The 17735-nt window shown below is 43.3% G+C and overlaps 1 protein-coding gene across 1 annotated transcript; it reads right to left on the reverse strand.

Moving 5' to 3' along the window:
• Nucleotides 1–13181: 13181 nt before the first annotated feature.
• Nucleotides 13182–17634, reverse strand: tor2a (torsin family 2, member A). The gene is made up of 5 exons (XM_079160614.1): nt 17487–17634; nt 16172–16437; nt 15865–16040; nt 15272–15399; nt 13182–15146 (listed from the first exon to the last, which is right to left on the reverse strand). The coding sequence occupies exons 1-5, from the start codon at nt 17605–17607 to the stop codon at nt 14902–14904; spliced, it is 936 nt and encodes a 311-aa protein (XP_079016740.1). The 5' UTR covers nt 17608–17634; the 3' UTR covers nt 13182–14901.
• Nucleotides 17635–17735: the final 101 nt, after the last annotated feature.

Below are 17735 nucleotides of genomic sequence, written 5' to 3' on the forward strand. Positions count from 1 at the left end.
TCAACGTTTGGGTTAAAATAACTACCGAAGTGGTGCTACTGAAGAACGCAAGTTATGTTCCGAATAAATGAACGTTGAGTTCTCGTTTTACACGGGGAACGAACAGCGGTGTCCTGGATATAATATCATATTTGCAGTCTTAATACTTCCTTGTTCATGATTAAGTGGTTGATATTAACCTGTGTTGTCTAAACCTAACAAGTAGTTTCCTTTCCTAAACCTAACTAAAAAGTGTTGTTGTCTAAACCTAACTAAGTAGTTTTGTTGTCTAAACCTAACTGAGTCCGTTCTGAAGGGCGATGACATGGAAAGTCTGGCAAAATGTCTTCGTGCAAGACGTGATAAATAATGTAAATTGGGAAAACGGCACTTTGAGAAAGTCTCTCGTCAAAGACTTTCATGTTGTTTTGTTCAAACGAAAAGTGATGGAAGTATTTTAGTAGTTTGACAAACAAATAAAACCTACTTTCACATCGAGATGGGCACTTGTGATTTTCCGTCCACATGAGTACCCTTACGTCTTATTATAGCCGGCTTAATGCTGACAAAACAGCGTTTCCTCTCATTATCCAACTTAATCTGTTGGTAGATTTTCTATTTTAAGTTGCTTCTATTGTAGCACAAGTAGTGTTATATTCGTTTTGACCTTTCAGTCCCGCCCGTCGGAAATATTAGATCTTTTTTAGGAAGTGTATTTAGTGACAGTGTGGGCTCCGTGGTAATGTAGCGCTGACACCTTTCTGTCTCATCTGCATCTATCAGTATTGATTAATAATCAATAAAGGATAACGGCTTTGATGATGTTTGTGTTTGATTGATCGATCAGGCCGGTCGATTTGTGATCATCTAATTAACCAATAAAAAGCATTTTTTTATTGTCTTTCAGTTAACATCCAGGATGTGATTAGCCTAGCTTAGCACAAACACTGGAAGCAGGGGGGAACTGTTAGCCTAGCTTCATTAAAAGAGAATTGATTGATTTGCACCTTTTATTGTGTTATTTTTCCTGCTCTGACCTGATTTTTTATTTTTTATTTTGTAGCAACATTGTATTATTTTTATAACTTTCAAAATAGGATCTGATGTCTTCACTTTATCTACAGAAATAAATAATGTACGTTTGATTAAATTTGCCTGATTGATTGATTTTGATTGGGTCAGTTTACTCTCCTTCATTTGAATTACAAGATTAGAAATAGGAGATTCAATGATTATGTCATTTATATTATTATTTATTTCGTATTTAACATGTCATAAGGAAATAAGGTCTTTGATCGTATACATGAGAAAAACGTTTAAACTATTTTTAATACATTTTAATTAAAATGTAAATTTAGATAGTTTAACTTGATACATGCTCAATAAATAAATATCTTCTTTTAATTTAGTTAGAAAAACAGTCTCGAGGTCCAGTTATTCTGGAGCTTTCGATCATATCTTCAAAAAAATGTTTATTTTAATTTCTGAAAAGTCGACAAAATTAAACAAATTAAAATCTAAACTTAAAATTTTTTTTTTTTTATTTAAGTCCTACCTTTAAAACGAAGTTCAGTCTTTCAAGATTGAAATAACTTAAACATAAATACAATAAACAAAGAATAAAGATGAATTGAACTTTTGTTTTCCTCTAAATTAAACGAATGTCTGTTCGTGACGCACACATTTCTGCTCGTGTGTGACTTTAAATGGACTTAATGTACCTTTTGTTTGTTCAGCGTCACATCATCAGTGAGGGAAGCCTCCAACTGTCCTCACAGAAAGGAAACGTCATCGGTAGCACTCAGTGTGTGTGTGTGTGTGTGTGTGTGTGTGTGTGTTACAATACAGTGTTTATGTAGGAGGGTTAACAGTGTTTTGATTGTAATTAGAAATGAAGAAAAAAAAACAAAAATAAAAGAGAGAGAGAGAAAAGGAAAAATAAGACCGTTGTGTCTTTAAGAGGTTTGCTGGTCCTCCACTCGCAGCTGCTCTCTCTCTCTCTCTCTCTCTCTCTCTCTCTCTCTCTCTCTCTCTCTCTCTCTCTCTCAGTGCAGATTCATTACTTCTTCTTCTTCTCCTCCTCCTCCCGGGCACAATGGGCATTTATCATCAACCCCCGCGGTGTGTGTGTGTGTGTGTGTGTGTGTGTGTGTGTGTGTGTGTGTGTGTGTGTGTGTGTGTGTGTGTGTGTGTGTGTGAATGTGTGTGTTTATTCAAATCTCAGTACCAAGAGCGGACCGGCTCCACTCGCGAGCTCTCTCTCTCTCTGTGTCGGTGACACGGACGCACCGGGGCTTATTGTTGGAGGAGCCCCAGAAAAAGCCCCCCAAAATCGGCCAGTGAGGGAGGAAGGGAGGAAGAGGAGGAGGAGGAGGAGACCAGGAGCCACAGAAGGACACCGGCGGCGGCGGTTGGTGGTTGGTTGTGCCGGCCGCTCGCAGTCCGCTCGCACCCCGTCCTCCCCTGCGACCATCCCGGATCCAGGAGGAGGAGAAGCAGCCTCCAGCCTCCCTGCCCGCTTCCCCTTCCTCCTCCGTCGTCATCCTCTTTTTTCCTCCCGCTGGAGGAGCACAAACTGCTCCTGGAACTACACGCGGAGGAGCAGGTGCATCATCACGCAACCTGCAACACATTTCCGTCACATTCTTCTTATGTTTGCAGGTTTGTGCAGCTTAACACGAGCTGCTAGATGGTAGTTGCATCTATTTTCTTTTTTTTAAGGTTTTTTTTAGAGGCCGGGGGGGGGGGGGGGGGGGGGGGAGACTACAAGGGGAGGGAAGGATGGAGGAGAGAGATGCGTCTTAACAGGTGCAGATATGGCGGAGAGGAGTTTTTGGGGCAAAACAAAAAGCTGCTTTGATTCCCGGGATTCCTCGTTTTTCTTCTTCTTCTTCTCCACAAAGTTATTTTCTGTGTTGTTGCTTTTTTTTCCCGGCTGCTGTTTTTTCCCTGATCGTTTGGAGAGCTGTAATGAGCTGTAATTGGATAATATGGCCTCTGATGGTGAAGTAGCTGTTTGAGTGGGAACTGTGACTTCAGCCACGGAGGAGGGGATCCACTTTGTTACCACACACTGTGTTATAGATATAGATATATTTATATATATTTATATCTTTAAAGGCGCGGTGTGTTTCTGAGCTCTAGCTGCTGATTGTCCAAACGCAATTCTTGTTCAATTTCAAATCCAAACCCGAGAATTGTGCCTGGGCATCTGTTGCTGGAGCTCCTCTACTTCTGCTGCTCTTCACCGGATACAACAAGCCGTTTATTCTGTGCATGTCGCTCATTCCATTCATTATTCATTCTTTCATTTTTTAAAGCACATAATCATCTTTCTCTTTGAGTTATTGGTCCACATGTCGCAGGCTTCCTGTCTTGTCCTTAACTGGACTTTAATTGTAATAATGGGTTGTTTGTGCTCCTTTAACTGAAGAACTGAAGCAGAATTCATCGCGTTTCGTTGCAGGCCTGCAGCAGAAGGAGGCCAACCAGAAATAAAACAAATACCTAAAGAGTGATAATGAAGTATTTTACAAGCTGGGACATTTTCTCTAAGTTGTTGGAGTGAAACTAACATCGCTCAGCTCCGCAGCTTCTCTCTTTATTCGCACTTTCTCCTGCAGGAGAAGCTTTATTGTCGCTCCACTGGTGAGCTTTTGTTGCCGCCTTTTGTTGGCGTTTTGGGGGATTATAATTAGCATAATTCTCCAGGAATGTATCATTTTAATTTTGTTTAACAAACCGTGACCTTTCTTTTTTCCAAGCCTTTTATCCCTTTGATGAAAAGAACGATGCCATTACAAGCCAATAAAGAGGAATCCGTTTGTCCTGATTCTACTGTTGGTGAATAATAAAGAATGAATGATCATTGGAGGCATCAGATCTTATTTTTGTTCCACGTGTTTTTATAAGTTCATCTTTCCTGATTCATTTTATCTCACGTGCATGCAGATGTATTGGAAGTTGTATTGGTTTTATTTAAATCTTATTTAATAGTGAGGAAGGTTAAATGCTTGAAAATAACTAAATTATTGTGCATTTATGTTTCATATAATTCTTTGGGGAAGACATGTTTTTATCTTTGTGGTCTAACAGGATTTACTTTTAGTATTATTTAGAGTTTCAGTCACGTGACTTCTGACATTCATCAGAAATCAAAAGATGCAGAAAACGTGATATTATTTTGGTTTTATTTCTTTTTAATTAACTGCTTTATCTGTTTTAAGAAAAAATGAATTTCAGTCTAGAAAATGAAAAAAAAAATACAGTCTGATAATATTTTAAAAAATATCTTCAAAGAGTTTAAACATTTCAATAACGTGTCGTATTAAAATTCACTTTTTGGTGATTTTTTTCTTAGAATTAGATTTCTTTCTTTATTTTAAATCAGTCTCAGCTTTGAGTGAAACTATTTGCTGAAGATATTAAATGTATTTTATTTTAGTTTGAATCATGGCGACATGTGGAGGCTGTGACAGGAAGGCTGTCAGCAGCAGAGTGAAACAAACCCTCAGTCTGACTTCGGCCTCCTCGAGTTTTTCAGACAGGGGTCTGTTTGATTTTCACACCACAGCATCACCTCGGCTCGGATGCGTCGGGGTCTCCTCCGGCTAATTTGCTGCTGTAATCCGTCCTCGGCGTGTAGCCCAGAGGAGCAGAGCAGCTCAGTGGATTAAAAAACTCCGAACACCACCACCCAAGATGGGGAGAGAGAAACACACACAGGTCGTCTGGTGACCGAGTGTCACTGAACGCCTCATCGTGACTGGGCCAGAGAGGAGACCATCAGATCACTTTGAGTTCACGAGGAGAGCAGGAAATGTGAAAATATGTTTTCATTTAACAAAAAAATCAATAATTCAAAAGAAGAAATGATCCCAAAAAGAACACGGATTGAAGTCTGGTCCTTCACACCTTCACACAGCTCCGTCTGTGAGTCCATCAATATCCAGAAAAGAAGAATTTTCACACACAAAATACAAATTCAAAGTTTTAATTTAAGGAATTATGACCAAATATTAATGTGAATACGTCGTTGTAGCTTCATATCTCTCATTGGAGTGGTTACCATGTTTTTGGCTTCATTTTTTATTTATTTAACCTTTATTTCACTGCAGTAAAAAATGCACAAATATCAAATCAAAGAGTTGAAAGAAAGTAATATATCTGCTCGTCACTCATGTTGTTCTTTCATTCATTTTATTTTTTAAGAGGCCTGAAATGATTCAGTAATTCACCAGAAAAATGTCCTGAAAGTCTGAAAAGAAACAACCAGAAGTTAGTGAAGAAACAACATTCTTCTGTTCAGCGTCTTGCCCCTCAGATGTATCCTGCGTCTCCTTCTGAGGGTCCTGACCCAGAGGTTGGGAACCACTGTCCTATTGCATAACAATCTTTATTAATGAAAGTTTTTCATTCACTCAAACCTGTATTTCAGCCTCATAAAACACTGAGGTCTTCATCATTTGCTATGATGAAGAGAAATACAAAAAAACAAACAATTGCACACTTTTTTATTTGAAAGATTTGATATTTAATTAAAGATTCAAACATGTAGATTTAAAAAGCTAAAAATATGATTTTATGTGAATGTTTCTGTCAAAAGAGAAGAAATTATTTCATCAGCTCGTACCAGGGTTCACATGTAGAACCATTTCCCATCAACCTGTTTTACACCAAACAGAAAGCTAAACCAGCAGCGGAGGAGCGAGGAGCTGATCAGTATCGGCAGCGATATTGATGACAAAGATATGTTGAGGAAACAATTAGCAGAGAGATCATTACGGCCGTTTAACCTCTGCTGACGAGGTTCAGACGGATCGACGGGCCTCCTGGTGGTTTTGTTGAACGTTTAGACATCGTACTTCTTCTTCTTCTTCTGTAGCTTTATTGTCTGCTTCTTTATGAATCTGACTTTTCTCATGAAATCACGACTTTCTTCGTATTCAGAGTCACATTTGACGCGTTTATGAATATTTCCGCAGCCTGGAGTCATCTCAAAAGAGAAGCTCTGGTGCGTCTCTGTCTTCATCTGCATGTTTTTGTCAGAGGTTAATGTGTCTATTGAGGAGAGGGGGGGGGATGGGGGGGGGTCAACACAGCGTTAAAATCGTTCAAAAACACGATTTCCTCTTCCTGTTTCGGCCTCCATGTTGGACGCCGTTCGAGCAGCTCTCGTCCAGCTGTGTTCTGCTCCGGGTCACTCACTTCCTCCTCCTCCTCCTCCTCCTCCTCCTCCCCCTCCTCCTCCCCCTCCTCCTCCTCCCACCCAACACCACCACCTCCACAGTCACGTGACACTGTGACACACGCAGACACACACCGTCGCAGAACAAAAAAAGGGAGGATGGAGATGGACATGAAGGGAGGGGAACCGGATGTGGGCGGTGTGTGAAGGAGGAGGAGGAGGAGGAGGAGGGGGTGTGGGAGCATCACAGGTGACGTCACATCACGACCTCCTTCCCAGCATCCCTCCCTCCCTCCTTTACCATCACACACACACACACACACACACACACACACACACACACAGCAGCATCTCACAGGAAACGTGCACGAAGGTCTATCGCTGGAAAATGACCTCCTGACTCCACGAAGCAGCGCGGCATCTCGATTAGTGACGAGCAAGGGTGCCATTTTGTGTGTGTGTGTGTGTGTGTGTGTGTGTGCGTGTTCCGGGTCACGGGTCCCCCAAATCAACATCATCACCCTCTGACCCTTCACCTCCTGCGAAAGCTTCAAACATCGCCGACTGTTCCTGTCGTCTTCACCGCAGAGCAGACGAACACAGCGGCGAAGACGACGAGGACAGTCGGCCATCTTTAACGCTCAAAAGGTGACACATGAGTTCATGACGTGTGTGACATGCTTCTTTAGGACGTCACGACACAGATGCCCCTCCCCCATCACACACACACACACACACACACACACGCACTGCACCACTGTTCAGCACCAGCTTGCGGTCCAGCCGGGGCGCTCTGACATCATCGCCTCCTCCTCCTCCCCGCCGGCCAATCGTCTGCTTCTGCTTATTTTAGGCAGCACTGGGCCGCCCCGGTCAGAAGGAGGACATGTCGCTGGGTTTTCTCCCGGAAGTCGTCTCCGTCGTTCAGACACCAAATAATCATCGACATCAAGCTTGAGAGAAAAGATTGCATTTACAGTAAAATGTTTAAATCACTTTCTTTCCACACAGACGGTGGGTTTGCAGTAATATGTTGGAATGTTTCCTAAACTGATTAGCACATCTGCTAAGACTGATCCGTGTGCAGCTAAAAAGGTCAAACTGAGGTCAATAATAATGTCTGGAGGAGGAGACACTTCAGATTCTATTTATTTTCTAACGAGAGAGAAAGAGAGAGCTGTCTCATGATGGATACGACAAGTCGACCAAACGATTCGCCGGGGAAATTCAAAAGTGGAAATTCAGAGCGCCTCTGTTTCCTCCACACGGCTCTCAACATGGCGATGGTTGAGCCGGTGGCTAAGAGCTAGCGGTGCTAACAGTGTTAGCAGTGTTAACAGCGCAAACAACAGCAACAGTGCTGACAGAGCTAACAGTGTTTACCTGAAGGCCTTCATGTTTCCTTACATTAATATATATATATATATATATATATATATATATATATATATATATATATATATCTCTTTAGAACGGTTGTCATGAGTACTTTCACACAGAACACGAATATTACGCAGCAGAAAAATGAAGGAGGTCGATTTGTCTGAGCATTCACACCGCAATTAAACGCATCTTTGTGCTGAACGGACAAATTCTAATATATTGTACAGCAACACTGAGGCTCTGAAGTCAAACTGAGACATCAAACTTTATTCCTACTTTCAATCTTGACAAAAGCAGCGCAGACCAGATCCACTCCTTCTGCTCCTACCTTTCACAATAAAAGCCCTTGACATATATACAGCGTTAACTGTTTACCAGAGGGAACTCAGAGCTTTTCACTAGAAGGAAACTCAATGAAATATCTTACAGTAAGTTATACAGTTTACCTCAGACAGAAGCTGCTCTGGGTCAACAGGATCATGGTAGTCGGTCCTTTGCCTGTGAAACTATTCAAAGCTTTTATTGAAAAAGTGCTGCAAATTCACATATAAAACGTTTTTGATGCAAAACATTCCCAGGCGAGTATTTAGCATTTTCGTGTGGTTAATTCGTCGATGTTTAGAGGCCTGAAGACGTAATTCCTGGACGTAGAAACATGTTTATTTTATTTATTCATGTGTTTATTTGATAGAGACAGAGCCCGTGAATGAACCTCAGTATAAAATACAACATGTGAACATGCCGGAGTTAGCAAGAATGCTAATTTAAGTCCATAGCACCCGAGGCAGGTTACAAAAACAGAAACAGGTGACGACATGCAACATACACAAGTCGAGGTAAGAGATGACTAAACAAGTAAAGTATATCTATATTTTAAAAGCTGAACACTGAGGTTGTGATCCCGCTCGTTCGGCGGGATCAGAGGGTTAGCAGCCGAGCAGCTGCAGGGTTGCAGCTCTTTCTCCTCTTTCAGCGTTATTACCATAATTTGTGGTGGGAAAGGAATCGCTCATCAATCAGAAGTGTTGAGAAAGTGACCACGACCAAAGACCCGGGGCCGCTTGTTTGAGCAGCGGTGCTCAGAGGGGTCAGTGTGTGTGTGTGTGTGTGTGTGTGTGTGTGTGTGTGTGTGTGTGTTTAGCCATTAATCAAATGGGTTTGAAGAGAGCGAGAGGCGTCACAGCCTTCATCCTCCTCTCGCTCCTCGTCCTCCTCCTTCACGGCCGGTGGCCTTCGCACCCCATCTGACCACGGCACCGAGGCCAAGGTCAGCCCCCCCCCCCCCCCCCCCCCCCCCCCACACACACACACACACACACACACACTCACACCATCTCATCATCTCCCATCAGCCCTCTCCAGGACCCCCCCCCCCCCCCCCCCTCACTCAACCTCCCTCCTTCTCGCCTCACATTCCCCCCGCCGCGTCCCCTTTGTCCACCTGTTGTCCTGGAGACTCGATTGCCACTGAGACCACCCCTCTGTGTGTGTGGGTGTGTGTGCATGTGCGTGTGCATGTGTGTGTGTTAGAGGTCAGAACAGGAGCTAAAATAACAGATAATCCCACAGAACATCGGTCAGGAGGCCACTCAGCTACAACGCAGAGCAACAAACGCAGAGCAACAAACGCAGAGCAACACACGCAGAGCAACAAACGCAGAGCAACACACGCAGAGCAACACACGCAGAGCAACACACGCAGAGCAACACACGCAGAGCAACACACGCAGAGCAACAAACGCAGAGCAACGTCACGGAAACGAACACGAGGGAATCTGGACTCACGACTTCAGTATTTCCAAAATAAATAAACTGAGATATATTCTTCATTTCTTTTAATCGACCAGATATCTGAATCCTACGTTTCCTTTTTCGGCACCATGGGGGTTTTTTCACACAATTAAATGTCTTTGTTGTCATGAATACTTTCACAAAGAGTGTGAATATAATTCGTAGCGGCGGATGAAGGTTGATTTTTCTGAGCTTTTGCACCGTAAATAAAGACATCAACCGATCACGTTGTGTGGAACGGACATATTCTAAACTCACTTTAATGTAACGCCGTCATAGTGAAGTCAACAGTCGGTGTTCTCTATCCTCTGGGAACCACGAATGTCTGAAACTAACTTTATAGCAATCCATCCATTACTTGATATTTAGATATTTCAGTCTGGACCAAAGTGGTAATAAAACCACAAACTGTCATAATTACATTTCTGTTTATTTATGGATTTAAAGAAACAAGAAAAACAACATGAGAGCATCTGAGCTGTTGCTTATGTTTCCCGCTGCTTCCCGTCTTTATGCTAAGCTAACCATTTCACAGCAGCAGCTTCATACTTAAAGAGACGACAAACTTTATTTAAAAATCTAAAATGTAAGTTTATAAACTAACCAACTAATTTGAAAGTGAAAATATGTTGTATTTTGTAATAAATAAATGTTTTTTGGCAGACAGCTAGTCAGACCAGAGCTCACCTGGCCCGATTACCTGCCGACACACCTGACCCTCATTCAGCTCATCAGCTTCCTCACTATATATAACCATCAAGCCTGTTCCCTGTAGTGTTGTCTGATGTGTGTGTTGAGTGTTCTGTCTGTTAGGACTGTTGATAAAAGCCTGTTTTGAGCTCCTGAAACAGTAGAAGTTGAGTCTGAGCCTTTGAAACAATATTCACTCGTGGCAGCTAACGCACGATTGACACTTCTGAGACTGAAAACACTCAAAGGTTGAGAGAAAAGAAAGATTTCAACAGTAACTAGAACCACAATCTTAGCTTTAACTGTTTTTGGAGCCTAAACCGAACCACACATGGAACAATGTGTCCAGAGCTCCTGTCAGAGATGATTTAAGTTTATGAACCAATCAGGACCCTCGGATCTGAGTTTAAACAGTGTCTTAATGTGTTTATGCTATGGTTTAAATATTTATACATATTTTAATTTACTTGAATGTTGATCAATTTATCCAGTGTTTTCTTAACTTGGCATTAGTCTCTTCCTCTTCCTCTGGTCGATCATTTGTAAATCACTTTGAGTTGCATTCATTCGTTTGACACGAGCACTTTTGTCCACAGTGACCAAAATCTGCACCAAATGAAAGTTTAGCTGTAATTGAATACACAGTGCTGCACATGCAGAAATGATCTGAATCCCATCATCTCATTGCCGGAGCACCTGTTGTACAACACCGTGCTCTGCTATGCTACGCTAAAGCTGTTGAGCTTTCACCCTGGTCATTCCTCCACCACCGTTGTCCCGTTTCTCCCCCGTCCTGCCGGGGTGGGGGGGGGTGGGGGGGACGGCCGGCTGCAGGAATGCGAGGCCGAGAGCTGGGCCCGTCCCAAACCGTCCCAAATGACTGCACACACAAAAAAGGATTTAACTCTTTGTCACAATTGTCCCCTCACACTCCGGCCTGCGAAAAGAAAAAAGAAAAAGCAGCACAAGACTCCCTAAACCAACCCCCCCTCTCCTCACCCCTCAACCCTGACCCACCCCCTCATTGTAACCCCCCCCCCCTCTTCCTCTCCTGACCCCGGCCGTGTGCATAAAAGACCCATCAGAAGTATCGCTGGCCACATTTACAAGTGAAAGAGGCCCAATAATGGAGCGGTTAGGGAGAAGAATGAGGAGACAGAGGGGCACTCACAGATGTGGAGGTGGGATGGGGAAGGAGGGGAGGAGCAGCGTCCCATTGTTGCCCCCCCCCCCCCCCACACACACACACACACACCCCGATACCCCCCTGTTGGAGGGGAGGAAAGAAGCAAGGGCTGGAAGGGGGGTTGAGGAGGTAAAGTAGGAGGTGAAATTGGCTTTTTACCCCCGATTTGGGATGAAGGAGCAGAGGGAAGGAAAGAGAGGATGGGGGGTGAAAGTAAAGGGGGAGAAAAAGGAAGACGAAAGTGAAATAAGAGAAATAAAGAGGCTTCTTCTTCTGTCCTCCCTTTACTGTCCTCTCTTATTTCTGTCCAATAGCAGAGAAGAGAAGCTGGTCCAGCTGTTCTGCTGCAGGGAGCGTGTGAAAACAAGCTCAGAGGTCATAGGAGGTGTGTGTGTGTGAGTGAGTGAGTGTGTGTGTGTGTGTGTGTGTGTGTGTGTGTGGTGGTCATCCCGGAATTATTATGTGTGTGTGTGTGTGTGTGTGTCTCATTGTCCAGGAGGATGGAGACGGCGATACAAGCAGCTGGGGTGAAGAGGCCTCTAAGCTGACCTTCGAATCCCTCCTCTTCCTCACACCGCCTGTGTGCTGGGTGGGAGGAAGGGTGTGTGTGTGTGTGTGTGTGTGTGTGTGTGTGTGGGGGGGGGGGGGGGTAATGAAGTCATCACGGCAGGATCGCGGAGAGACGTGGCATATATTGGGGAGGAGACGGGATGCGGTCGGAGGACGTCACCTTCCAGCAGGTAGCGAGTCGACGAGTTAGTCGAGCAGCTGCTGGGGAAGTTTTGGCCGTTTTTACTGTCGCGGATCAAAACGGGTTTGATGTTGAGCAACAAAACGTTTAACTTTTAAGTGTTTAGAAGAGGAGCAAAGAGGTGATGACGAGAGAGACAGAGGATGATGGGAAACAGACTGAACCTGCATTTTACAATCCAGTAAGACTGTACGTGAAGTTCCTTAAAGATATAATTTGAATCTTGCATTAAAAACATTTCACTGTGAGAATAACAATCAAACCAAGACGGATACATTCATTTTGGCGTTCATTCACCGACAGATGAACACCACTATGGAATAACTCTAAAATACTTTTTCTTCCGTGTAGTCCACCTTAAATGTCCTCACAAACCACAATGTCCCCACAAGCTCCGTGGACACACACACACACACACACACACACAGAGAGAGAGAATACTAAAGACCTCTGACACCTGTTCATTGATTAATTTCCTGCTGAAGGAGATAGTGAAGCTGTGTCTCTGTCACAGAGATCACATCTCGTCCTCTTCTTCCTGTTCAGAGCTGACAAACAGCAGCTCCACTCGTTCTCCATCAGTGACAGCTGGAGAAGAACAACACGTGAGGACACTACACCAGTTCTCAGGCATCAGTCGCTTTAAAGACCTGAAAATATACCAAACGTCAGGTCGGTGGTAAAGCTGAGGAAATGCTGGAAAACTGATGACGTGTTCAGATTTTCTACCTAAAATATGACTCATCATAGACTGTAAATAAGAGGACGTAGTCACTGTGACGTCACTCATTGGTTTGTGGACTGAAGTTTTGAAACCTTGAGTTTGACATTTTGGCCATCGCCATCTTGAGTTTTTTGTCCGCCGCCATCTTGGTTTTTGTCCGTCGCCATCTTGGTTTTTTGTCCATCGCCATCTTGGTTTTTGTCCATCGCCATCTTGGTTTTTGTCCGCCGCCATCTTGGTTTTCAAACAAAACTGATATTTTACATCTTTCTGTCTCAGCAACACACTCAACTGCAACTAATGCTTAATTTTTTCATAATGCTAAATATATAAACAAACAGAATGATGAAAATCTATAAGACTACTTTAACATTTTAAATGATAATTTCAATGAAGCGAAGTCAATCAATCACTGGAATCATGTTTTATTGTATTTAATGGACATTTTGTTTCCTAAATGTCTGAAAGACAACAGAACAACAGGTTTTTTTTAGCATTTACATTTTATTTTGTCATTACACTGTCGTACCAGACAAAGCATTTGGCTTCAGACACTCAGGCACTTCAGTGGCTGCAACCTGGAAACTTAGTGCTTCATATAATTATGGCAGAACAATTCTATAAATACTTCTGAGAGTGATCGTTGCGGCTAAAATACGGTAATGTACGTTTACAGTCTTCTTTGTGTACAAAGGTTCAACAACGTTCAAGTCTCTGATGTTTAATAAAAACAAACAATAGAAAATATAACAACTGAAAACAATAGCTGCATGGAAAAAGGAAAAATAAATGTTAAATAATTGATAAATCTTCTCTTTTGACAACACTGACTGCACAGTGAAGATGAACCACATGCTGCAGACTTCTTCTCTTGTACTGCACCTGTAAACTCAATTAAGTTTGATTTTCATTGCATTTTAATTGTCTGACTTGTTGCTGCAGCTCTTCGCACACACAACACATCCTAACAATTACAAGGGTTGTAAACAATTCAAACTCGTGAAAATATTTCAGAATTAAAAGCGTTCATTTGGACTCAACACAACCTTCACAAAGGCAGAGTGAGACTCTAGTGCACCGGGTCCGTTTCATCCTCCATAGAAGAAGTAAAGTGCACTTTTCTCTGTGCTGAAACACACAGGACTCTACGATACCGTTTACATTAAAGACACGAAATACATTGTTTTACAGAGCGAGCTGCAGGTGAACTCTGCTTCACCTCGTCCTCTTATTGGCTAAAGGAAGTCGTTGCTGCCCCCTGGTGGAGAGCTGATGAAGTGCAGCGCAGCAGAAAAACGGCTTTCAGGGTCAAATCCAGAAGATAAATACTTATGGACGTTGTACTTTTTTTAATACATGTAGTTTTAGTACAACACATGTTATGCTGATACTTCAGAGGACGCTGAGTGAAGCTGATATTCTTATTTAACGATATGTATTAGCTGATATCATTTTAATTAGTGTATATTGTTCAATTATTTTTTTTAAATTTGGTTCAGCGCCATGACGATGTAAACATTGTGCTTAAAAATCTGATATATTTCTAAATTCTCTAAATCTTGGAATCACATCCCAATCATTCAGTGTTGCCAAATGACATTTCTTCTTCTGGTGTTTTCTTTTTACACAAGTTGAGTGACTTCCTGCATCATAATCCAGCTACAACACACATTTAGTTAAACTGCTGCACGCAGCAAATATGAGCAACTTTATGTTGATGTTTTTTCTTGAAACATTCAGGACGTATTAAAAGTTTCAATCCCTTTTATAGTCAAACTCCCAAACTATAAACTGCACCTCCACCTGTGGGTGAACTGGGACCGGACCAGTGTGACTGTATCAGAGTGACAGCGAGGTGTCGAGGGGAGAGATCAATAAATACTGAATAAATAAACTGATGGCAGCTGAAATATGAAAGCACTCACTGTAGAGTTCATAGAGTAAAGGAGGAGTTGAGGTAGAGCGTCACATGACTCCTGGTTCTGACTCAGGGAATAAACTCTCCTGAGCTCTCAGCCCGGCGCGTACCGACGATGCCTTCAGGAACCCTCTGCATTGACGGCACAAAAGCTGCGGGTTCGATTCCCCCTGAGTGAAGTTGGCTGCTGCTCTGAAACGGATTTGAGATCCGTTTCCTCCTCGCTGTCTTACCTCCAGAGGGAGTTTCTCCTCTTTCAGCCTTTTTTTAAAAACAAGTTCTCCTCCTCGGCTCACAGGAAGAGGTTTATTTTGGCGGGGACGGCCTTGCAGCCGGTGGTGGAGAAGTAGTGTCCCTGCACGGGGGCGTAGGTCATGTCCGCGGCCACCGCCTCCACCACGTCGCCGCGGCCGCAGCTGCCCCGCTGGCAGAGCTGCGAGCGGGCGCAGCGCTCCACGTGACGCCGGCTCAGCGGCAGGAAGGGAACGAAGCGCGTGATGAGCTTCTGACGGAGGATGGAGGACTGGAAGAAACCGCCTGGAGAGAAAAGAAGCTACCTTCAGTCTCCTTCATCCCGCAGTGACTAAGAGGCTGTTTGTTTGTTATCCTGCGTCTCTAAAATAGTATGGAGATTATTAGATATTGTACAGTTGAACACTCACTCGCTGTGCTGTTGTAAACCGTCTGTGCGATGGCTTCCTGGAAGTCCTCCGCTGTGATCTCCTCTCGGTCCCGTCCGGCCTGCCGGCTCTCCAGAGCCTTTCTGTTGATCACCTCCTCTCCTGAGGTGCTGCACCAACAAACACACACACACACAAATCCACTGTTAGTCTCTTTTCACACCAACATGACTCACTAAACTCTTCTTTCTTTCTGTCGTCTGTCGACCAGAAATCATAAATATTAGATTTACTTATTTGTGTTATCATTCAATACGTTGTTTATGTGCTTTGTAGTATCGTTAGGATGTTATCTATACTCTTGTCGGTTCTTTTTGATTATTTTGTGAGAAAAAAGGACAATTAATGAAGAAAAGAATCAACATTTCTTTATTATTCTAGTATGTAAACAAATAGTCTTTGAGCAGCTGTTGTTCAGCATTTGAAATGAAAACTGTTTTTAATTAAACTACCAAAGTTACAACAGGACTCAATGTTTCCTCAGTTCCCAGCAGGAGGATTTTAATAAATGAAAGAAACAGATCCGTAGCTTCTGTGTACCGTTACACCTCTAATGTGTGTGTGTGTGTGTGTACCTGATGAAGACGTAGATGGCTTTGCGGTAGTTGGTGCGAAACACAACGTGGGAGGGACCCAGGAAGGGCTCCAGGACGTCGATGACACCCGGAGGCATCTTCTCCATCTCCTCAAACAGGAAGACGGAGCGAGCGCACTGCGTCAGGTTCCCCTGCACCCAACTCTTCAACTCCTCCTGGAACAAAAACCAGAGGAGGGAAAACTCAGAGGGCTGCACACAATAAGCACGTTTCTTTTCCACCCACCAAGCGTCTCATGTTTAATCTTTAAAACGGTTTAAATCTGGATTGATGGCCCTTGACTCACCCTGTACTCCTGGACCCGGTCCGGTAAGGGGAAGTGCAGCGTGGGAACGAACTGGTGGACGTACGGGCTGCTCATCGCCGAGCCGTACAGGTGGTTTCCCAGCATGGAGCTGACCAGCGTCTTCCCCGTCCCGGAGGAGCCGTGGAAGGACAGCACCAGGGGCCGCTCGGGGCTTTTATTCTGGAGGAACCTCGCCACCTCCTCTGACACAATGTCCTGGGCCAGATGTTGGCCGTACACATTCTTGTAGAGGTCCCACTCCAGGTCTGGTTGTCAGGAAATAAAGACAGCGGAGATGTTGATGTTACCAGCTACATGGCTGACTGCTTTAAACTGTTTACACCAAAATAGTCCAGGAAGAACGGGGCCACAGGAAACCAAAAATACTACAGCACGTAGACTTTGTTTGGCTGAGGAACTTGCTTTAGACTAAAAAGTCCACTGAGGTTCCATCGGTAGACTCACGTCAGACCGTCAGACCGGGGCCACACATTTAATTTCTAACTCAAGTTGAGAAAATCCTAAAAGACGTTCTCCAAGCTCAGGATATTATATATTTTGCTGATTTGAGTTTGACCCCCTGGTGTTGCAGTACTAGATGGTGAGAGGTCCAAATGAAGCAGTAGTACAGTAAAAAAGTACAATAGTTACCTCTGAGATGTAGTACAGTAAAAAGTACAATAGTTACCTCTGAGATGTAGTACAGTAAAAGTACAATATTTACCTCTGAGATGTAGTACAGTAAAAAGTACAATATTTACCTCTGAGATGTAGTACAGTAAAAAGTACAATATTTACCTCTGAGATGTAGTACAGTAAAAAGTACAATATTTACCTCTGAGATGTAGTACAGTAAAAAGTACAATATTTACCTCTGAGATGTAGTACAGTATAAAGTACAATAGTTACATCTGAGATGTAGTTGAGTACAAGTAAAAAGTAGCAGAAAATAGAGACAATCAAGTAAGGTACAAGTACCTCACATTTGTAAGTGTCTCCATAGTTTAGAGCTTGCTACTTGCTAAATAAAGATCTTCAGTGTTTAGCTAACAGCACAGAAGACTTTGTGTTTTGCTAGCTAGCATAACAGCTAACTAGCAAAGCAGTGATTACAATAACAGTATTAACTAACTCTCCGTGAACACTGTGGACTAACACGTCAGTTGGCTAACCCTTTAGTCAGTGAAACAAAACAACATCACAAATGTTGAAATCACTGAACAAACACATTGCGATACTTTCGCTGTTTTTTGTAACCTAGCTAGCTCGCTAGCTAGAAGCAGCAAACTACCGTTAGCTACGCATGTCGTCTTACCTTTGATATTCGGCTTAAAGTCGCAGTCGCAGCTGTCTGATATGGTGCAGTACAGTTTCTGAAAAACGCCACAGACCGGACTACAAAGGTATAAAAACAGCACGGACAGGACGGCCAACATTTTAGCTGTCCGCTGGCAGACAGAAAAACCGGAGGAACCTTCTCCGCAACAGCGACCGGTCAGTTTGTAGTTTCTCTCCTTCGCGGAAGTCCGTCCACAAACACGTAACGAAGGGACAGAGGTCACTA

The sequence above is a fragment of the Pholis gunnellus genome (assembly GCF_910591455.1).
Source record: "Pholis gunnellus genome assembly, chromosome: 6".
In the NCBI taxonomy this organism is placed as follows: Eukaryota; Metazoa; Chordata; class Actinopteri; order Perciformes; family Pholidae; genus Pholis; species Pholis gunnellus.

Bases quoted from the DNA above. Each gene is read 5' to 3' on its own strand.
- tor2a (XM_079160614.1), bottom strand. From the start codon at position 17,607: ATGTTGGCCGTCCTGTCCGTGCTGTTTTTATACCTTTGTAGTCCGGTC. The intron at 15,400-15,864 runs GTACACACACAC...TTGTTGGTGCAG, and splicing joins GCCATCTACGTCTTCATCAG to CACCTCAGGAGAGGAGGTGA. The intron at 15,147-15,271 runs GTGAGTGTTCAA...TTTTCTCTCCAG, and splicing joins GGTTTACAACAGCACAGCGA to GCGGTTTCTTCCAGTCCTCC.